Genomic DNA, 23,789 nt, shown 5'->3' with positions numbered 1-23,789 from the left:
GACAACCTTGCTAACTTGTACAGCTGCCACCAAGTTTAAACCCTCTTTTAGAGCCCTAAGTTCCACCTGTTTTGCAGAGGCCACATTTGAGATAGGTTTCGCAAAGGCAGCCCTAAAGTTACCTCTATCATCTCGTAAAACACCTCCCACACCGCCTAGAGTAGTGTTTGGAATGAAGCTACCATCAACATTGAGCTTCCAAACTCCCACCTCCTCCGGCATCCAAGTCTTCCTCAGTTTTGAATGAGCTAAACTTTCAACTTGTTGTGCCTTGTTAAAAACATCCAACCATGCTAACGAACTGAGGACTAGAGCATCAGCTGATTGCTTCGTATTATTCCACAACATGTTATTTCTATTTTTCCATACTACATGCCAACAGAATCATCAAGAGTTTAGCAAACATCTCTTTCTTCAAGTGCAACACCTTTTCAAGCATCCATTTTTTAAAGTCAATACGAGGCAGTAGATTGCTTTCAAACTTGAATGGAGGTGCAGCTAAAATAGCAGCTGCAGTTGGGCACCTACAAAAGATATGAGAAGTGTCCTCGTAAGGATGAGAACACAGTAGACAATGAAGATCTCCCTCATGTCCTTTAGTGCTAAGTTTAGCTCTTGTAGGAAGCAAGTTGGAGCATGCTCTCCACACGCAAATCTGAACCTTCCCCGGAACTTTGGCTTTCCAAAGCCTCTTCCACAGTTCCTAAAATGGATCACCACGAGATGTAGAGACAAGCACATGTTTGGCTCCAATTTTGCTGCAGCTGGTCAACAGTCTCTTTTCTTGCGCGGGCGTGCCAGCACCGTTCGGGTGTGGTCGTCGGGGGTGTCCCTTGACCTCACTTCTATCAAGCGATTGTAGACGAGGAGAGCACCAACCTCGTTGTGGGATTCTTTGTGCCTCGTGGTGAGGACTTTGCTAAAGTTTCTTCTTGTTCACAAGTCGATACTCAATATTGCAGATTGAGAAGAGCGAGATCTTGCTAAAGCGTGACTTTAGCTTGGCTGGGTTGCTAGGGCGTTACCCTTGCTTGGCTGGTTCTGTAACCGTTGTGGTCGCGGCACTACCGTCGGCTCCCGAGGAGACTAGGACCGAAGCACATTGACAGAGGGTTTGGTGGCACTGAAAGTCGGCTTCTGAGAAGACTAAGACTAGGAGTGTGATCACCGGTAAGAGAAAGAGAAGGAGAGGAGTTGCTCTTAGAGAGATTGCTCTAGAGAGAACTTAGATCATCTTAGAGATGTTTTGATGAATCGTGTTGTCGTTTTTATACTTGTTGTAGCCTCTATATATAGGCTACCAAGCAACACTATTTGGCCTTAAACAACTCATAATGGGTTAGGTTTTAGCACTTAAACATTAATGGAATGTTAGGTTTGAATACTTAAACACTTAATGGAATTTGTTAGGTTTAAGTCATTTTCTGCTCCCTTATCCTTCAATTTTTATCTCCACTAAGAACTCAGATTCAACCTTCGATTTCTTCATATGAAATGATCCACCATGAATGTAGATTATTATGGTAAAATTTCAGAATTTATTTCCATGTGGTTGGGCCGGAAATGCTGCTGGACCTCTTACAGGTCCAGTTTTCCAGTTTTGCTTCTGCAGAAAATTGGATTGATTGTTTGAAGGCCTTCCACTCAAAACTAGCTCTGGCACTCTTCATAAGAAATGATCTTTGGGCTGTCTAGAATGGATCTGCAGAGTTTCAGCTCATTTAGAGTTCATTTGGTCAGGCGGCCGCTCCTTCTGTTTAGCTCGGTTTCTCCTAGCCGAAGTAGGAAAATGTGCTATAGTTGACTTTTCATGCTTCTATGCTTCCATAGTAGGCTTTATTTAGCCTCTAAATATATATTTTGAATTTGTCGACAATATATAGCTTGAGCCACTGACATTGGCTCAATTTCTCCAAGACGTGCCTTGTCAGGCCAAAATGCTCATTTTGGGTCCAAACAGCACATTCTCTAAAACCCTAGTTCTGGCAATCCAGTACGTAGTTTTAACTGAATAGAAACCTTTTTTCTCTAGACTCCAACAAAGTTTATCACAACGATTCAGATGACTGAGAGGAATACAAAGTACCTTTTGAGCTATGTCAGGTGGAAAGATGGCATGGACTGCCGCTGGAATCCATTGTCTTGTATGTGAGTCGATCAAATCCGAGACAAACTCAAAAACACAATCCAGAGGTTTGTGGATCATATAGTGCGGGAAGTTTACTTCTCCAAGAAAATAATGGAGAGTCTCCTACTTCAGCCTCCCAGAAGGAGCAATTTGGAAAATACTTGGCCTTGTATAATCTTGCAATCAAAGAATGAGGGTTGGATAGTATCCTCCACCCTTGTTTACCGAGCATGGCTAGGTTGTACGCATAAATGTTTTTAAATCCCATTCCACCCAAAAGAACGATGCACAGAGCTGACGAATGTCATCACACAGGGTTTTTGGTAATAAGTAGCAGTTCATTGCATACAGTGGCATGGTTTGGGCTACTGCTTTGATGAGAATTTCTTTTCCTGCCGAGCGTAGGATCTTTGCCTTCCAGTTAACTAACTTCTTTGTCAACCTTTCTTTGATGTGCGCAAAAATGGCAGACTTGGATCTCCCCACTCTCATAGGTAAACCCAAGTACTTGTCATGTTCCTTGACACATTGAACCCCCAATATAGCTACCATGTGTTGTTGCCTATCTTCATGAACATTATTACTGAAGACTACACTACTCTTCTGGAAATTCACTTTTTGTCCTGAGGCCTTTTCATAAGTATCCATAATTAACTTGTATTGTAAGGATTCTTCATCTATGGCAGAACCAAAGAGTATACTATCATTTGCAAAGAAGAGGTGGGGCAAAGTAGGGGCTTGAGGGCACATAGTAAGTCCCTGAATGGTTTGTTGACTCACAGCCTGTGAGATATTAATGCTGACAAACCTTCACTGCATAAAATAAATAGATAGGGTGATAAGGGATCACCTTGTCTGATACCCCGTGTAGGAGTAATTAGAGGAGAAGGCTCCCCATGAAGGAGAATTGAATAAGTCACAGAACAAATGCACTTCATGATAATTTGCACGTAAAACCCAATTTTGTGAGAATGGCAAAAATAAACGACCAGTCAAGTCTGTCATAAGCTTTAGAAATATCAAGCTTGAGGGAGAAGAAACCCGCCGCTTGATTCTTGAGTTTATGAATAAAGTGTGCTGCCTCATTTGCCACTAAGGTATTGTCTGAAATTAGCCTACCCGGGACATACGCACTTTGTAATGGAGACACAATTTCAGGAAGCCAAGTCTTCAACTGATTAGCCAAAACTTTAGAACCAATCCTGCAAATGACATTACATAGAGCTATAGGTCGAAAGTGAATTGCCTCCTTGGGGTCTTTTATCTTTGGTATCAAGCAAAGATACGTATAGTTGGATTCTGGCCACTTTTCCCCATGAGTCAGCAAGTTTCTCACTGCCAAGCAAACATCATGACTAACAATATCCCAATATTTCTGATAGAAAAATGGAGACATACCATCGGGTTTAGGGCTTTTTGAATGATACATCTAAAATAGAGCTTTTTTGGTCTCTGTTTGGCTCCAATTTTGCTGCAGCTGGTCAACAGTCTCTTTTCTGCGCGGGCGTGCCAGCACCGTTCGGGTGCGGTCGTTGGGGGTGTCCCTTGACCTAACTTCTTTTGAGCGACTGTAGACGAGGAGAGCACCAACCTCGTCGCAGGATTCTTTGTGCCTCGTGCAGGAGGACTTTGTCTTGTGTCACCAAGTCGATACTCAACATTGTAGGTTAAGCAGAGCGAAATCACCGGGAAGTAGAGAGAACTTGCTAAAACGTGACTTTAGCTTGGTTGGTTTGCGAGGGCGTTACCCTTGCTTGGCTGGTTCCGTAACCGTTGTGGTCGCGGTACTACAATCGGCTCCCGAGGAGACTAGGACCGAAGTATGTTGACAGAGGGTTTAGTGGCACTGAAAGTCAGCTTCTGAGAAGACTAGGACTAGGAGTGTGATCACCGGTAAGAGAAAGAGAAGGAGAGGAGTTGCTCTTAGAGAGGTTTGCTCTAGAGGTTCGCTCCTTAGGTGTCCTCTGGCGGTGCCATAGACGATTGGCTTCGTCTCTACCTCCTCTTCCTACCCATGGTGTTCACCTCCATCGATTTCCACCGTGTAGGGCAAATTGGAGGCCCCAATGCCACGGCAGATGGTTGGTGTTGCTCCAGCCGATCCCTGCAATGATAAGACCTGAAACCGGTTAGGTTTTGTCCTCATGCTGATTCCATCGATCACAACCTTAATGATCGATTCAACCGGCAGAGCTGGGAATCATGGCTTGAACTTTAACCCGGTGAAACCCAACTTTCGATGGCTATCTAGGCCGATCCAGGCCAAATTGGCCTTGGTGCCAAGTATGAAAGTTACTTTACCGTGATCTACATTCTGGACGGTTCGATTCCTCTTGTAGTGGCGCGTGACGACGTGTTCGGCCATGGTCTGGAGCTGTTTCTTGCTCCGTTATTATCTAATCGTCTATACGTGCATTTTGATATATGGGTTGTTGTATATTTTGATCGTTTGAAACATGCCAGGTTTTTCGTAGTTTCGATTCATTCGATTTTTGATCTGTGAGGATCCGACCGTTGGATCGACCTGTTGTTTTGACATATTTATCATAGAAGTGTTCCGGAGACCTTGGATGGTCTCGGATGAGGCTTCGTCTCGATTGGCGAAATCCTCAATTTTTGTCAAAGTTCATGTTTCGGATTTGCACGCTTCATACTTCGTGTCGTGACTAATTGTGAGTTGTGGCATTGTTGTGATTAGGTGCTTGATGAAGTCGTTATGAGGGGAGTTGATGGTTATGAGCTTTATCTTGTGTGCTGTGTGAAGACGCAACGAGATTTATATAGATGTGAGTAAATCTCACGAGGTTCATTTATGAATGGAATTTCCTAACTATCGGATTTATTGTGTGGTGGGAAACAATATTTGTGATTGTGCTCATTTTATTGTTTTGTGACTCGACTTTTCAAAAATGCAATATATTGTGAAAAGGTGGTTTATATTGTTTCAAAAAAGTGTTTCGAGTAGTGTATAACATATTTCAGTCTTGTGCAATCTATTTAAATGTTTTGGTCTGTGGAGGCTGGGGGTCACCGTTGTGATCAAGAGTGTGGAATCTTTTATTGAGATTTGTGTAACATTTTGGGTCTTGTGGGATCTATTTAAATGTTTTGGTCTATGGAAGTCGAGGATTGCAGGTTGTGACCGAGGTTAGAAATTGGGATACCAAGCCTTTGGCCGGCTGATTGATGACAATTCAGTTAGAGCTCTAGTCTGTCTGTCATTGTATCTCATGGGGGTAACAATCGAGGTTACTTGACTCATGAATACATGTTTTAAAAGAGATCGAGTCTCGAGATTATTCTTTCTTTTGTGGTCCATGAGGAACTTGGTTTCATATTTATTTTATTGAGTGAACAAATAGTATGATTTTGTCAGTGTGGTGACGTGAATTGTCTTTGTGAGAAAAGGATGTTGAGTTTTGAAAAGAAACAAGATGTGAGTTATTTTCCTTTGTTGAGTTTTGAAAGGAAACAATGTGTGAGTTGTTTTCCTTTGTTGATTTTTGAAAAGAATCAAGGTGTGAGTTTGTTTTCCTTGGTTGAGTTTTGAAAGGAATCAAGGTGTGAGTTGTTTTCCTTGGTTGAGTTTTGAAGGAAAACAAGGTGTGAGTTGTTTTCTTTGAGTTGAAAAGGTGATTTCTTGGCTTTAGTACGTGTGACTGCGTGAATTGTTTGGTTGTCTTATTTGATTTCTTGTTTTATTTGAATTGTTTGGTTTTAATGTAATCTCCTGAACTAAACTATATGCAGGATACTATGTTCTGAATTGTGTGACTTTAGGTGATCTCCTGAACTAAATTCTCCGTAAGGATTACTGTTTTTACCTTGGTGAAATTGTAAGTACAGTTGTGGTTTGAGATTTATACTGCTTTGCAAGACTCATAATGAGTTGAGAAATGTTTTATAATTTCATAGTGATGATAAATGCCTTCCTGTCTAGAGGAAAGAAGTTTGGTTTCTTGGAATTTTTGTTGAGACGCCAAATGATTTGATTTGTCACAGTGGTGACTTGTGTTTTCCTTAAAAAGAAAAGGATTTTAATTTTGGAAATAATCATTGTGTTGCCTTGTTTTCCTTGAGTCGAAAAGATGATTTTGTGGTTGTTTGAGTTTACTCACACGAGCTTAAAAAGCTTACTGGGTTGTTGTTACAACCCGGTGCACTATTCCATGGTATATGGATTATTAATTGTGCAGGTCAAAGTAACCATTGTTGAAGCTGATGAGGCTTTGTTGCTATTGTAGCATGGACATAGAAGTGTACTTATGGTTTTAGTCTTCCGCTGTGTAGTGAGTGTGGTGGGTGTGTTCTTGTTGAATTGTTGTTCAGTTTAATTTGTAAGCTTTTTGTAATTAATATGTGACTCTAAAGAATGTCATGAGTCTGTATTGACATTCTGGGTTCAAGACATCTTTGCATTCTTGTTTTAAAAAGAAAAATTTTACAGGTATTTAGTGTTGATGTATGAACCATCACACCTGGAGTATTTGTGATTGTTTAAATTGTTTTATTGATTGTGATAAAAATTGAGACGTGACAGTGAAAACCCCAATATCTCCTATATATACTGGCAGATATAAGTCCAAACTATACATTTCTGTATCATTACTCTGCCTTATCTCATATCGATATTGACTTAGGCATCGGACGGTTATAGGTCGACAATCCCGGTCTACCCTTGAGCTATTTCTCTATCTTAATAGGTTCTGGGATGGAAGGTGCTCAATCCGTGATTCTCTAGGTAGAGGCTTCCCGATACCGACAGAAACAATGGTCGATTTGAATTTCAAATGAACCCTAGTGTATGGCGACTTAATTGACTTAGGGTTTGTGGGATCTTTAACACTAAACCTAAAATCGAAGTCATTGATTATAGATCCGAATTCAAACTGACTGTAGCACCATCATCAACCCTATAGTCCTATAGATAGAGTCATCCTTTTCTACATAGAATACAAGCTGAATATACATACTCAATTATCGTTTCAACCAATATAGATATCCTATTTAGAATTGATCGTAATGAGTGAAGCGAGTAGACCATTACAGCATCACAGTATGGCCAATAGCACCACGTCTAAATTAGTTATAGCTAGCTATACCGTGATTTTTATTTTAGTTCGATCACTTCACTCCTCTATATAAACATAAACTTTAATGTAAGTATTGTATAAAATGATGCTAGAATTATAGTTCCGAATAAAAAAGGTTCGGCTATCCTCCCCCAACTTGTTATTTCTATCATGATAACCACCGACTTGGATGTATTTATGCGTCTCTCAAAGCGTTGGATGTGAATGGTGAGTATATTATCATCGTCTTTCTGTATCATTCCTCTCCTCCGCCATCTTCAGTATCAATCAATTACCAATACCATTAATGCCATCATCCCCATCACTACTACAACAAAAGACACATTTACTAGCACTGATCCCTTCCCCTCTCTGCCATGCAGTTCTTACTAGTCTAAATGCTGTTACCTAAAATCTGGGTTTCTTGATATGCGCATGATCTATATGTGTTTAACTACAATACCTCTTCTGCATGCAACATTACTTTGACTGATAACTTACTGCAACATAAATGGAGGCAGTAGGCAAACTCTATTTACGGCATTCATATATAGGTGATAGGTCAACTGCAATCTGTGCTATTCCCTGGCTCTACCTTATCTATATCTCCGCCCACAAAGAAATTAAATGGCTATACTACTAAACGACAAAAAGAAGAGGGACGCCCATACTTCTTCTGGCTAGCAAATTTATATCTATGAGAAGTCTGTAGTCTCTTACTCTCTGTAGCCATCCTCAGGCATTCAATTTAACTGATAAGATCTATATGAGTCCTCCACTCCTTAAGTTAGATTCAGAGATATGCTATATTTATATAATATACATTTTCTCGCCTATAAATAAGAAGAATAAGTACGACTGACTTTGCCGGTAAATTAAACTGGAATTGCAGGCATGCTAGGGTAAAGGCAGCTAGAAACGTGAGGGAATACTGAAGGAGATGGATGCAACTGGATCATCAGCTGGGAAGTACTTGGTTTGGCAAGACTTGACGGTGGTTGCGCCAGCAGCAGCAACAAGTAGTGTAAGCAGATCAAAGTTGCTGTTAAATGGGGTTACTGGTTATGCACAACCCAATCGGATTATGGCCCTCATGGGTCCTTCTGGCTCTGGAAAATCCACCTTACTTGATGCCTTGGCTGGTTACTCTCTCTCTCTCTCTCTGGTTTTATTCTTCTTACTATGTGATTCATTTACGTAATTAAAAACGTATTTAAAAAAGAACAGTTGGTCTCACTTCACTTGGATTGTTTACATATATTGTTTTTTGCATGGGACATACATCTGAAATCTGAGCTTGTTACCGAATCTCTTCATGGAACGTACATGCTGAATCTAGTTACGTACCCTACTTCCTAGGATCAATCAAGTTGCGATGCCAGCTCTATGGTATCACTTTGTTGGGAAAAATCATTCTGTGCTCAAGGACTTAGGATTATATATATATATATATATATATATATATATATATATAGGCCCGATCACAGGCGGACGTCAGCACTGTCACTAAAGTGCGGACGTCGACGCAGCAGCAGTTTCCAGGCGGCCCGCGGCTTGCAGGAGGGAGGCCGGAGGCATCCCGGACAGTTTTGGGTAGCGATCGAGGTCGGAGGAGATCGAGGTTGCACGTTTTAGGTAGCGGCCGGACCTGCAACTGCAAGCTTCTGGGCAACGCCGCAACCTCATCGCCGGCGACTCCACCCGACTGCAGACCGGCTTCTCAGACCCCTAGCCCCTCTCCGGCAAGCCCCGCCGCGCTGTCGAAGCTTGATCGAGGCCGGAGGAGCGACGTCCGCACTTTTTCTGAGTTTGCGGACGTTCGCTCTCAAACGGCTATATATATATATATATATATATATATATATATATATATATAGGGCCCTTCCACTAAGGGATCCTTTTTTTTTATTTTTCTAGAGATAGAGCTTTCGATCACATTTCGGCATCTCAACCGTTCAGCTTTTAGGTTATATATAAATTCTCGAACTTCTGACTTATTCTAGTCCTAATTCACTTCTGCACCTTCTCTCGTAAAGGTGTTGAGATGGTGATATATGGAATTTATTAGGTTAACTAACTTGCAAGTTGCAATTAACAAATTTTGACATTAAAATGTTATAATTTGATATGTTCAATTTATAAATTCCTTCATAGATCGAAAATCATTTAATCATTCATTACATGAAAAGTTTTGGCAACAATTAGGATCATCAGAAGGAACTATCCATTTATTTTAAGATCTCCAATATTTTATTAATCTTAAAAAAGTGAAATTTGTGTCATGTTTTAAAACGCAAACGGTTTGAATTGTAAAGTGAATACGTACCTTTTATATATATATATATATAAGAAAAGTGAATACGTACATTAATCACAACATGGTGATAGTAAGAATTATCCTCCCTTTTAGAGTTAATAGTTATCATTTCAATTAAGATTTCATCATTTGTCGGTGAGCCATGACCTATGCCTAACTAATATCTTAGAGGTCACGGGTTCAAATCTCACCGACATCAAGGGTGGGGTGAGGAGTTACATTATCGTCCAGAATAAAAATAAATAAATAAATAAAAGATTTCATTATTTGAAAATAATAATAATAATAATAATTGTTGAAAGAGTCATTGCCAAATTTGATAAGCGGGTAGTGTATTAAGTAAAATTTCATCTAGAAAAGAAAAGTTAAGAGTTTTTATTTTTATTTTTAACCTTATATCTAGATCAGTAGGTTATCAAATGGTGTTTAATAAAGAAAAAAAAATTGTCAATACTAACCAGGTGAACACGGGTAATAACAAGTCTTTCTGAATTTTTTTTTCTTTCTTATGTTTTATTCTGAAGTTTACTGCTAGTAATATATTTTTGGAGTTTAAGTCAATGCTGCCATGCTGGATAGGAAAAGAGAGCAGAGACAGTTGGGGAACTTTAAATTTAATGCTATATTTATTCCGACTGCCATCTAGTAATTAGTTATTAATGTAACTAGTAAATGGTTTGATTTATGAAGGTACCATACCCTGCCCTAGATATATTGCAGTTATGATCCAATCTCCTCACTCATTACCCATCCCAGTATATGCTTTTCAGCGGATCTATTCTGTATTAATAGGATCGAATATATAGTACGTGTTTATTATATCTAAGACAATGTTATCGATCTTAGATGTCTGTTTAGTTATCCTTCCCGCCATTTTTATCTTACTAATGGCTTTAATTTCTCTCTGTGATATGTCCATATGTGTTTAGAGTTCTATCCTTATATATCAATTGCAACAGGGAGGCTGCCTGCAAATGTTACAATGTGTGGGGATGTTATACTCAATGGGAACAAAAGAAGCATAAACAGCACTGATATTGTAAGTGCAATAGACATTATTTGCAAAAATATTTGTTATGAAATTAATGATTTGCACAGTTACAAATATTAAGTTCTTTCTTTTCCCTATGTATTTCAGTCTTATGTGACTCAAGAAGACATATTTCTGGGATCACTCACTGTAAGAGAAACTCTTACATATTCAGCTCATTTGAGGCTTCCTTCCAAAATGACAAAACAAGAGAAAAATGTGGTCGTGGAAGAGAACCTCACCAAAATGGGTCTTCAAGATTGCGCTGAGACTCATATTGGGAACTGGCATTTGAGAGGTATAAGTAATGGAGAAAAGAGGAGACTTAGCATTTGTATTGAAATATTAACACAGCCTCATGTGTTGTTGCTTGATGAACCCACTAGCGGTCTAGATAGTGCTTCATCTTTCTTTGTGATATGGGCATTGAGAAACATTGCTCAGCATGGAAGGATAGTCATTTGCTCTATTCACCAACCAAGTAGTGATGTCTTTAATCTCTTCAATGATTTGATCCTCATAGCAGGGGGTGAAACTGTTTATTTTGGAGAGGCACTTAAGGCTGTAAAGGTAAAACTACTTTTCATATATACCAACTTTTACATAAAAAACTATTCAGGGAAATTGCATTGAAATTAATAGTAAAGATAAATTTGATCGTCTACGTGTGCTAGCTCATGTTGTTCTTTCATTCTTATAATTCAGTTCTTCTCTGATGCCGGATTTCCTTGTTCAACAAGGAAAAATCCTCCCGAGCACTACATTCGATGTATTAGTTCAGACTTTGATAAAGTTATTACAGCTCTTATCTTATCTCAAAGAATGAATTATGTAAGCTTACCTTCATAACATTTCATGTGATAAGTTTGTTTTTGCATGCTTTGTTAATTGTTCGTTCCTTGCATTGATTTACTTTTGGAATTTTCTTGCAGGGATCATCACCACCTTCATCAAATACCCATATGACCTTGACAACAGATGAGATCAAAGGAAAAATAATTAACAAATACAAGGCCTCCCCATTTTCAATAGATGCAAAAAAAAGGATTCAAGAAATCTTGCTCACTGTATGTAGTTAATTCAAATTAGAGAATAACCAACATGCTAATTAATTTAAATTGTTACAATATTATAACCTAGATGGTTAGATCAATAATCAGGTGAAATTAATCTTGTTGAAATGTGAGGTTTAAATTGACAACCTCTCGATTTCCATTTTCCAACATATAATTACGTACTGAATATGTTTGAATGTAACTAGTACATCTCCTTATCCTTGATTGTAACTCATCAAATTGCAGGAAAACCTTTCCACGAAATCAAACATGGGCAATAGTATTAGCTGGTGGAAGCAGCTGTGGACATTGACCTGCCGAACTTCGCTCAACATGTCTAGAGATATTGGGTACTATTGGTTAAGGACTGTGTTTTACATTCTAATAGCAGTGAGTGCTGGTTCCTTCTTCTATCATATTGGGACAAGTAGTCAAGCAATTATTTCAAGAGGAAAATGTGATGGTTTCATTTACGGCCTCATGATTTGCTTGTCCATTGGAGGCATACCCTTTGTTATTGAAGAAATAAAGGTACGTACACATTACTAGATTCATATATTAAACTAATGGAACTGTACGTTATGTGTGCTGAATGTTTATGCCCTTAATTTGTTATTCCCACTCCATAAACCTAGATGTTTAGGCGTGAAAGACTTGGTGGCCACTATGGGGAAGCTTTGTTTGTGCTCTCCAACTTCATTTCAGCACTGCCTTTCGTGGTTCTCATGGCTTTCTCTGCTGGAACAATACTCTACTACATGGTGAAATTTCATACCGGGTTCTCTCATTACTTGTATTTTTGTATGAATCTCTTGTGCTGCATTGTGGTCACAGAAGGCACCGCCTTGATTGTTGCAGCTCTGGTTCCAAACCTCTTGATGGGTATAGGATGTGCTGCTGCTCTCACCGTAAGTGGCCGGTTTATCTTAAATCGAAAAATCTATTAAGAATCAAATTAGCTAACCACATTAGGTAGTAGAGTGATATACGTTTTATTAACTATATATGTGACAATTGATTGAACTAAGCTCTTGCATAATGTGGTCAGCTAATGTGATTAAGAATTCAAACATGTCCGCGCCGATGTCTAATCCAATTTGGTACCTGTGCATATAGGTATTCATGATGATGCCTTCACTTCTTTTTCGGAGGGTCTTTGAGCTTCCAAAAATCTTTTGGCAATATCCAATGTCATACCTTAGTTATGCTGGATGGGCAATAGAGGTAAAAAACTAAATCTTTAGTAAATTCGAGTACTAATATCTCCACTAATCACCAATTTTCTAGCAAATTACCAATAGCTGATGATGTATCACAGGGTCAGTTGAAGAATGACATGATTGGGATTGAATTTGATTCCCCAGTCCAAGGAGAACCCAAGTTGAAGGGTGAGATCATCCTCCGAGAAATGTTTGGGATAAATCCCGAAAGTTCCAAGTGGTGGAATTTGGCTGCTCTTGCTTGCCTCTTAGTTGGTCTGAGACTCATCTTTTATGTGGCACTAAAATACAAGGAGAGATCATCATTTTTTTTCCAGAAACTCTATGCCAAGAGAACCACCTTCCAAAACCATGTCAAGGTAGCTTCATTCAGGAAGGATCAATTTATCTCCTCCTCGAAGAGACACCGGACTCTTACTCCGTTATCTTCTCAAGAGGGTCTCGGATCACCACTTCCATAGTGTGAAAAGTAAACCCTAAAGAGAGGAGGGATTGGAAATATCACTGGTATACATTGATGTAGTTATAATAATCTCATAACTTTGCTTTAGCCTTGATGTTTCTATTTGATCAGTTTGTATCCTAATGTATGTCACGTACTTTCCAAGCTAGGTTTTACTAGTTTATCAATATGTAATCAAGAAGCAAGTTCACATTGAAAGATGGGTTTCTCGTTGAGTTTATACCAAAAGCTACGTCCATTACATATAAGGTCAATTTTAACATTCTTGTTTTTTTTTATGGCACCCATATGTATATATTTCTTTTTTTAATAAAGGCGAGCAAAATATTGTAAGTTTAAATATTTATTAAAAGCAACTGCATTTTGGTTGCATTATTTATAAAAAAATGTCGCTGCATTTTAGGTTACTTTCGTTCTCCAAAAAATCTACTGTCCTGCACAGAAAAATTACTACCTCAAACCAAAACGCTACTATTGGCAGAGCGAAAAGCTATTGCCTTGACCAGAACAAATCTCTTTTTGACGGCGACAGCTGCATGTGTGTTCCGTGCTCATTTACATCCATCCGATGACAACAGTATAAGCCTCAAAAGCTCATGATCTTCATACTAGTACTTCAGCTATCTGTAGCATCAACATAAATATGAACCCCCCCCCCCCCCCAAAACAAAAAAAAATATGGTCTTACGAAGAAAAAGAAGATATATATGGAGGCTATGAAAATAAGGTCACCAAAAGTGACCTTTACCTATGATATGTTATTTTTAGAAATTGACGGCACAACAAGAGGGGTCATCAAATAACGATGCACTGGCAACTCTGCATGTATATTAATAATCTACATTGTTGGTTGATCAATACAATTACAACAGGTAATGAGAATACAATTACCACATATAATGTGGAAAATGGAAGTGTTATTGAACTAGCCTTTTTGGGAGGAACAAAATTGAATTACAAAATGACATCAGGCAAACAAGTATCTTGAATCTTCTCATTTATTTGCTTCAATGAAATCTCTATACTCGCTCTTCATCTTGACCCCCGATAGAGTCCTACAAACAAGAATGTAACAATTAGCCAGATCAAGATCCAGTATCATGTAGACGCAAGTTATATGTGGTGTGGTGGATCACAGAAACTAGAAATTCCCCAAAACTTTGTGTAAAGTTGCAGGGTGAATCTCTAGAACTGAAATATAGTATATAGATTTCGTGGGAGTACTTTATAAACCAAAGGAGCAATGAAAACGTGAGAAATAGAGGCATATAATTCCCTGAATGCACAAGAGACAAAAATCAGGAAGAAAAAAATATATATAACCAACCTGATCATCTCCTTGTTTTTGAAAAACTGAACACATGGTGTACCCATAATTCCTGCAGCCTCAGCTATTTCTTGATCTTCCTCAATATCAATTTCAACAAAATGTACATTTTTGTCAAAGTCATCTATCACCTGCCATCAGTGTAAGTCGAGGTAAAGATTACCACATACTGTACCAGTTGTTTGACACATTCACTTCAAGATGCCATAAAGCATGCTGCACTGTCACTAAAAAATTTTAACTGTGCCCACCAGCCTTTTGCTCAGTTGGCAAGAGTATGATGGAACAAATGGCACATCCAAGGTTCGATTTCCCTTGTAACCGATAAATAAACATCTTTTAGTGTCAGCTAGTACTAAAAGCCTATTAAGACTGTCAAGTAGATTTCTGAGACATCTAAACAGTTTGCAATATATACTTATACTCCAAAACATGATAGCACATTATGATCTCCCACAATCAGGTTTGGGCATCCAGTTATGATAAGCTGCAACCATCTCACAACTGCTGAAATCCAAGAAGCTGTTCCTTTCTTCTGCTTTGCAATCCAAGTGAATTGCAAAAGGGGGGCTCTTCCTAGACACCGAAGATTTGATGCCCGTAAAGTTTATGAAGCATATGCTATCCTACAGGATTTCAAATTCATCAACCCTAACCTTCTAATAGATTCTTTTATTCCTCTATATCCAGATGAACCAAAATACCACCGCCAATGAAAATTATGCACACCATATGTGATGACAAAATTGAACACAACAGAATCACTTACGAGTCATACCTAGTGTATAAAATCACATCGTGTGTGAAAGAAAGATCAACGTTGTTATAACAAGCAAAACTAGCACAGAAAGTGAGTATTATGTGGTACTACAGTAGTTGACTTGCATACCTTACTAAGGATTGGTTTCAATGTCCTGCATGGACCACATGTTGGTGCTGTATATAGTACACAAATAAGCCTTGGACTTTCATGGTACAATTTTCGCAGGGCATACTGAAAAAAGAAGACAGAAACGCAACAATATTACAAAATTTGAACAAAGAATACAGCTTGCAGAAGTTAGATATACCAAAAAGAAAACAAAATAATCATTAACTTGCTACATATGGAAACAGAAAAATCATCAGATCATGCTTCCATATATGCAAAAGAACACATGCCTGGCCCTTATGCTTTGTAATTGTAATGTCAAAATGTTCTTGGACATCCCTGTCTGTGAGTTCCTTCTTCGCCTCTTCAGTTTGGGGCTGTCAAAACAGAAATAAGTGAGATAGGTTGAAGAACAATGGAATGGCATAGTATTAATGGAACTACTGATCAAGTGAAATTCCACAAATTCTTTTACTAGGAAATTGTAAACTTGAGATATTAATTCCTCAATATTTAACCCCAAAATAGTATTTTCTTGAACAATTCAGTCTTTTTTCTTAGTGACAGCATAGTTAATATTTACTAAACCAATGGCGGAGAAAACTGAGTTGGCAAAAAATCGTGCAGTATAAAAAAGTTGAATTAAATGAAGATGAAGTACTTGTCTTTATAAGTATAGTTTGCTTTTGAAAAACAAAACCATCTATATCCAAATTTTCTTCCACATCCAGAGCCACATTGAACAATGATAGGTCCTACAGTCTGGGTTTAATAGATATAAACCTCTAAACAAGGTAGAACCGTCTAACAGAAGGAATACAATACATTTCTAGGGACATCTAGAAAAGGAAAAGTTAAAGACATAGTAAGAAGTTCAATACCTGGTGAAACTCAATAATGAGATTTTTGCCCACAAGATATCTCTCAACTGATAATGCAGCAATGCATCCAGAACCTGCAGCAGTTACAGCTTGCCTCCATTCATGATCCTGTCAAGGTAAGTGCCAATCAGTGCGCGGATTAAAATTTGCATAAAAATATGACTAATATGTTGCTAAGCATGACCAAGAAGACTAAAATAATCTCACCAGCTCCTAAACGATTTTAGAAGCTGAAGAAGATACATAAATGTTAAGTTTTCATGGGATTACCTGTACATCTCCAGCAGCAAATACACCTTCAACTGAAGTCTTTGAAGTACCCTCCTCTACTAAGACATAGCCAGAACTGTCAAGCTCAACCTGACCTTCCAACAATTGGCTATTTGGTGAATGGCCTATACCATAAAATAACCCCTTTGCTTCAATCACAGATTCCTCCTTAGTATCAAGGTTCCGAATAAATACTCCAGACATCTGGCCCTTTGTATTGCTAACAATGTCCACAGTCTCTGTGTTGAAGTGCACGGTAATATTTGGGTTGTTGTACACTCTGAAACATTCGCGATAATCAACCTGTTAAACAAACATACAGGGAGTTGAAAACTCACACATACAAGGTGTTCATTAGTAATTTAGTATAAATCACCATCAAGGCAGCCAATCAGAATCTATATAGGATAAAGTAATTTTCCTGAGACAAACTTGTATCTACAGCTAAGCAACTGAGTAACAACGACAAAGTCTAACAAAAATTTGAATCTCAAATCAGATGGTCACCACACATTCTCTTTCTGCCAAGCAATGAAACATTGGCCTTATGTAGACATTACAGTTCTAATAGACCCTTTCAACCTGAAACAGTTCAAATGTTTTTGGGGGGTCATTATGGAAGGACCACTGAGATCACCTAATAAGCCAAGGAAAGCTTTTTTGATAGGAAGAAACAAAAAACTCGGATTATACCCACACTTATTGACATCCTCTGATCTGACAATTCAATAATAACTAAGAGTTTGTTTCAAATGATTCATAAACTATACATAATATACAACTTCCAACACATTTATGAGAAGGGTACTTAAACTAGGAATACTGGAAAAGACCGCAGTCAAGAAGAATGTGACCCCAGATGCACCATTGAACAAATTGCACACTTTCTGTTCTAAATGTTAGCTTTAATCATCCAAACATATTTCTGTGCCTGCCTCCCTTTACAATAGGAAGGAAATTGCACGTATGACTTCAATAAAGAAGATATGATGACAATTTTCCTTCCACGTTTTCATTTTCAATATACCCAAACCCTCCCACTGTAATTCATCACACACCAAGAGTAACCATCCCAGTTCAGCTTTTTGTACTCCCAATATTGCTGTAAATATTTTCACAGTGCATATTTTCTTGTATAACACAGTATGACAGTAATCACTCGTAGTCAATTTTAATGTTTAACCATAAAAAAGGGAACACAACTTTCAACCAAATGCTACAATCCAGTGTGTTTGAGTGTATGCATATATTGAAGTCCTTGAGTGAGTGTGAGTGAGGAGGTGGAGGGAGAGAGGTATTGCATTTTTTTTTTTTTTCCTCTCTTCAAGACAATACTCGTGTTAATAAGAAACTCTGTTTTTAATTATCTATTTCTAGGAGAAAGAAAGCAATTCTGACAACAAAACTTACACCAAGCTTTGCGGAAATAGACAGAAACTTCTCCTTTTCTTTTCTTTTTTTCAGATAACAAAGTGAAACTTCAAACAAGATACCAAGAACAAATGAAGAAACACAATTCCAATTTAATTTAAAGAAGTTTAAAACTTCAGATTTTTTTACCAGAATGACTCTTAACTAGTACAAAACATCAGGTGTCTGACAGGCATTTTCATATCACATATTGGGATTTCAGCTGGTAAAAAGAAGTACCTTGATTTAAAGTCTAATTTTTCTTGGCAAAAAGCATCAAAGTACAAATATATTGTAGCATACACTAAGGAAACAAACATAGCTGCCACAACAAATAAGAAAACATAAGGAAAGGGAAAAAAAACATAGGACACAACAGATGGTGGTGAATGCAGGTAAACAAAAAAGAAAAGAGGAAATCTTCAGAACATGTATCCTTCTGACATGACTCATGAGACATCAAGAAAAATATGCGACTAGGTAATGTAATCAAATGCATCAAACTCATGTTTCACTTAATATATAGAGTAATGAGGTTTCAGATAGAGCAAAGACATCTAAGTAATTTATAGATGACCAACATACAAGTATAATCTAAAAGGTCTGCCACTACACTATGAGAAGATTGATAAAAATAAAGGAGCTTTTAATCAATACTTACCTATCTTGCATGGCTCTAGAAGCCCTCATTTGATCTCTACGTACAAGTAAGTGAACATGTCGAGCATATTTGGTAAGGTACAAAGCTTCCTCTGTGGCTGTATCACCCCCTCCTACAACAGCAAGCACTTGGCCTTTAAACAGTGGTGACGCTCCATCACATATTGCACAAGCACTAATTCCCCTACTCCAAAATTCATCTTCACGGGGTATCCTGAGACGTCTTGCAGTAGCCCCTGTGGCAAAAATTAGGCTGTTGCACTTAACCTGAAATATAAATGCAAAAAATGAGAACTAGATATGAATTATTAACGAAACAAGTATGTAACGGGTGGGCTATTAACACACTGATGGATGCAGAACTTATGCATCCATTACCAACAAGTGGCAAGAAAAAGGAAAAAAGAATACAAGAACCAAAATGGACAAGAATATGTTGATTATACAAACAAAACAGGGACCAAAATGCATAAGAATGGAAACACCCTTTAGACAAAATAGGGTCGATTACTTTAGGGCGTAAAAATTAGAGCAAAGTGTTTAGGGTGTAGTATCTCAGTTCAAGGCAGCAGTCCGAAGGCTGGATTAATCCCTAAATCTTAAGAAATGAACGGAAAGGTTACAAAGAAATAACAACGGCCACTTGACGTGCTATTGAGCGGATTGACATCTCGTGTCAAGTGCAATCGGATCCTGCCCTCTGCAATCGATGTATACCTCCCGATACAAAGGTCAGGATGGTGTCAGTTTTATAACGAGGTATCTTATTTATTTAAATCTATCAAAACTTTTTCGGAATATACAGCAGCAAGCATTTACACATCATTTTTGCACTCGCGTCCCCTTTTCGATACAAACGACTCTCATAACTTGTATTGCAGGAAAGGTTCACTTAAAAATCTGATTACAAAGCAAGTGTTGGTTTCACTTTCACATTCGTCTGTCAAACGCTTAAGAAGAGGAAATGAGTTGGAAAAAACTAAGGCGGGTGGAAATGACATGTATCACCTTACGGTCACTGCTTTGGACAGTAAAGGGCCTAGTTCTGACGTCAATAGACTCAACATCTTCCTGGTACAACTCTGCTCCCCACCGCTCCGCCTGCCGCCGCATCCTACACAAAAAACCACAATGTTGAGCTCCTTATTCACCATATTCCTAGTTCCTACATACACAAATCCAAAATTCGCAACAACTGAAAGAAAGAAAGAGACCTGTCCATCAAATCAGGACCAGTGATTCCTTCAGGGAATCCAGGGAAGTTCTCGACTTCAGTAGTCGTCATCAACTGTCCACCCGGACCCGCCTGGTATCCCTCAAACACCAGAGGCTTCAAATTCGCTCGAGCTGCGTAGATTGCCGCTGTGAATCCCGCCGGCCCCGAACCGATAATCACCACATTCTCCACCTCTCGCCCTGCAAAACCATCACAATTTCACCACAACTCTGATTTCTACTGGAGAAAGCAAATAAAAAAGACTGAGAGAGATGAGGCACCTGGAGAAGAAGAAGAAGAAGCTGGAGGAGAGTCGGAGGAGGAAGCTCTGAGGGGGAGAGAGTGGGAGCGAGTGGAGCGGAGGGCGCGTGGGCGGGAGGGGAGTGTGCGGAGGAAGAAGAGAGTGTGAGGGAGAGGGAGAGCTGCGGACATGGTGACTCGGTGAGTCGGAACGGTGCCGGTGCCGTTGCCGATGGCGGTTCCTATCTTGACGCCCGCAGCCATTTGTTTCAGACCATACAAAACCCGCTGCCGAAATGAATGGGTGCTTCAAATGGCGATGATGATTTTTGGTTTTTTTGGGGAGCTGTGGACGGGCGGGTGAGGGTTATCCTTACTCGCTCGCCTCGGCCTGTATTTCACGCGCCGGTTATTTTTTACAACGGGGGAGTAAAAATATAGTATTTTATCTGGCGAGTGGAGTAGTGGAGTGGGATCCGGAAGTGAGGAAAACTAGTCACGATGGCTGCACATGTCTTACTGTAACAAACTTCAGTATACTTGTATCCGTAGGTCCAACGACACTGACCTCGATAATTCCGTAGAAGTGTCCGTCAAAATGCCACCTTGGTCAATGCTCAGTTACCTCATCAATGCTAATGTAATTCCAAAAAAATAATAATAAATAATCTTATAATTCCCGAAAAAAAAAATTATTATTATTATTATCAGTTAAGTGCTTAGCTAACCATGTCTTGAATCTCCTTTCCCCTGTAACTAACTTTAATCTTCTCCTTTCACATGTATCTAACTTTAACCTTTGATCAAAGCTTGTGTGAGTCCCTTTCTCAAAATGTTATTAATCTAATGCCATCACTTCTAATCTTTCTTCGATTGATAATGTAAGGATTTAAACTCCAAGTACTAAGTTGCCAACTTACCGTAGAAGCATAGCAGACTGAACTTGACATGCAAAAGGTGATGTGATCTTCCCTGAAAGAAAAGTTCATTTCTTGCAAATCAAAGTTTTGATTATCACATTTTTCACACTCTATCGTAAGAAAAATACAAAATATTGTCATTTTAATATTTATTTATTATGAAATTATTTTTGGTTAAGTTAGTTCGGCAATTAGATCAGCTTTTAGTAGTGAAATGTTTTGGTTTTTGCTTGTGTAACTCATGGTGGTTTTGTATGATTTTATTTCTTGTAACCTATGGCTTTGATTTACTATCCTACTAGGAAGAGTCCTATGAGCCTATATATACCACATTTGTTGCATGCATGTGTAACTACTATGAACTATTACGTACAACTACTACAACAAAAATATTCTATCAACTTTCTTTTTAAAATATCCTTAAGTGTTTTATATCTCTTTGTGACAAATGAAAAAGAGTTTTGGGTTCTTTCAATTTGTGAAGATTGTGTGAACCATATAACTTGTGTTGAGCTGTTGTGTCTTCAAGTGAACAAGTCAAAGAGTATACTATTCTACAAAGGGTTTGAATCTCCTTAAAGAGAGCCAAATACTTACCCCTCGGCCTAATATCGAGTTTCTCAAATTGAAATTATAATTTTTTTTGTAATTTTACAAATCATTTAAAGCAGATTCACTCTCAATGTTAAGGAGAAATGAATATGATAATTATATTAGAGAAGTCATTTAACAATGTAGGAGATCTCAAAGCCATTCCACTTCAATTTGAGAAATATGAGTATAAGTTATCATTTTACTCTTGACTTATCTCACATATAATTTTATGATTATCATGAACTTCTCACTTGTATACTAAAAAAAAATTTCAAAAACTTTATAGGTCACAAATGAAACCAAGAGAGGCTGGCGTTGTTATTTTTTCATGAAGGAAATTTCTATGATAAATAAATAAAAATAGTGCAAGGTGAAAAAGTTGTACAAAATTGTTTCATCAATTATACATGCAGTAATTTATGGTGGCTTGGGAGATTCACGAACCAAAAGGAAATAAAAGTTTACCCTATTCTCTCTCTAACAGCGTGCTTCGATGCACTACTTCTAACGCCGCCTTGGTTTGGCGGCAACGATCATAGTGTCCTAGGCCTCTGGGCTTCGAGAAGTCTTCGTCTCCCCCTATCGCTCATTCTCATCAACTTCTTCTACCTCGTCACATTGATCCAGGGCCGCGGCCTTTGATGGCGTTAATCATGGTGTGCCTGGTTCGTTTGGATCGCCCCCTTGGGATGGTGACTCGAGTAGTTTATCACGACTGAATATCAATGGCAGGGAGAATATGCTCAATGATGGCCTACAGGTGGTGGCGGTGGCGGTCGAAATCTGGGTGGAGATCTGATTTTCAGACCTTTGAACTGAAGATGCAGTTCAGGTGTCCCGAACTCGATTTTGAAGAAGAATATTTTGCACCCTACTTAGGGAACGTGTATGGCGGCGAGTTTGCATTATTTCGTTGCGAAAGCGGTGCCTCGGGCTATGGAGGTGCCGGTATTGCTGTCAGGCTGAAGGAGAGTGTGGCTGGGCTGGGTGGCGGCACTGCAGTCGAACCGGTTGATGACCTATTTGGCGTGTTGTGGTCATTGGGGGTTGATCGGTTTAATCCAGGAATTGTTATAGAAGATGGTGGAGCAGTCGTGGCTCAGCCCGCAAGGATGGAAAGTGTTAGCGTTGCGAGACGGGCCATCGGTGCTGCAAGACGGGCCTTCTGTGTTAGACTTCTAACGGCTTGGGTGCCCTTAGAATTTGGGGTGTTCATTGTTCCCTGGACTAGTTTATGGGCCCATGTTCCGATTAGAGTTTGGGTTTTGTATTTAGGCTCTTGGCAGTTAGTTTGGAGCCTTACACCATGGTGGATTTTTGCTATTAGTTCTGGGTCTTCCGGATCAGAAGTAAGCAAAAACTGGATCCTAGTGAAGTGGAGTTTTCCAACTACTCCAAGGGAAGACCATTGGGGGTGAAAATAAACAAGCCTCCTAGACCGGCGAAAGTTGCTGTTGAAGATGTTCTGAGGTTGAGTTACACATCCAAACCTCCTAGTCCTAGCTTGAAGGGCAAGCAAAAAATATAGATAGGTGCGGTAGGGGCCTGTATACTATGTCTTACTATTCACCATAGTTTATAGACTCACTTTAAATAAGTGAGCAATTAGTTCAAATATAGATGGTCTGTTTCTATGTATCATAGTAGTTCTCTTACTACAACTTCTTGATCTGTCTAGTTGAAGGCAGCAGAATGATATGTACTGGTTATCTTGACATGCGTTAATTAAATCCACATTTCCTTCAAAAAAAAATTGACGGTGGCTTGGTATTTTTCAAAAAAATGTTGCCTCTTAATTATACTCAGTATTTAATATGGATGTGATGCTTTTGTTGATGCTTGAAAAAAAAAAAAAAAAATTTGTCGATGGTATACTGAATATTGCTTTGTCTTATTACTCATAATATACCTTTCCTTTCTCAGCCATACAACATATCCAACATATCAATGAAAAAATTGGAAAGTTAAAAGGTCAGGCAACATAATTAATTCCCTCATTGATGGCCATGACTATGAGGTTGGTTTGATTAATGATGATGATGATGACGAGGATGATGATATTACTACTTGCTTTGGCCACCTCCAAAAAGGTCTTAGCAAGTGATCCCAACATTC

General features: G+C 38.7%; 2 protein-coding genes across 2 annotated transcripts; one reads left to right on the top strand and one right to left on the bottom strand.

Annotated features, from left to right (window-relative positions):
- Positions 1–8,140: 8,140 nt before the first annotated feature.
- On the top strand, positions 8,141–13,283 carry LOC112194402 (ABC transporter G family member 15). The gene is made up of 8 exons (XM_040517027.1): positions 8,141–8,342; positions 10,477–10,556; positions 10,656–11,117; positions 11,253–11,378; positions 11,480–11,614; positions 11,849–12,133; positions 12,238–12,510; positions 12,921–13,283. The coding sequence occupies exons 1-8, from the start codon at positions 8,141–8,143 to the stop codon at positions 13,281–13,283; spliced, it is 1,926 nt and encodes a 641-aa protein (XP_040372961.1).
- A 794-nt stretch (positions 13,284–14,077) lies between these two features.
- LOC112193692 (NADPH-dependent thioredoxin reductase 3) lies at positions 14,078–20,495 on the bottom strand. The gene is made up of 10 exons (XM_024333920.2): positions 20,202–20,495; positions 19,919–20,120; positions 19,713–19,818; positions 18,706–18,971; positions 16,635–16,914; positions 16,365–16,472; positions 15,774–15,860; positions 15,502–15,606; positions 14,613–14,743; positions 14,078–14,340 (listed from the first exon to the last, which is right to left on the bottom strand). Exons 1-10 carry the CDS (start codon positions 20,422–20,424, stop codon positions 14,280–14,282), a joined length of 1,569 nt encoding a protein of 522 aa, XP_024189688.1. The 5' UTR covers positions 20,425–20,495; the 3' UTR covers positions 14,078–14,279.
- Positions 20,496–23,789: the final 3,294 nt, after the last annotated feature.

Source organism: Rosa chinensis, chromosome 3 (genome assembly GCF_002994745.2).
Source record: "Rosa chinensis cultivar Old Blush chromosome 3, RchiOBHm-V2, whole genome shotgun sequence".
NCBI classification, from domain to species: Eukaryota; Viridiplantae; Streptophyta; class Magnoliopsida; order Rosales; family Rosaceae; genus Rosa; species Rosa chinensis.
Note: the sequence above shows the minus strand (reverse complement) of the source record. Positions and strands in the feature narration are given on the sequence as shown.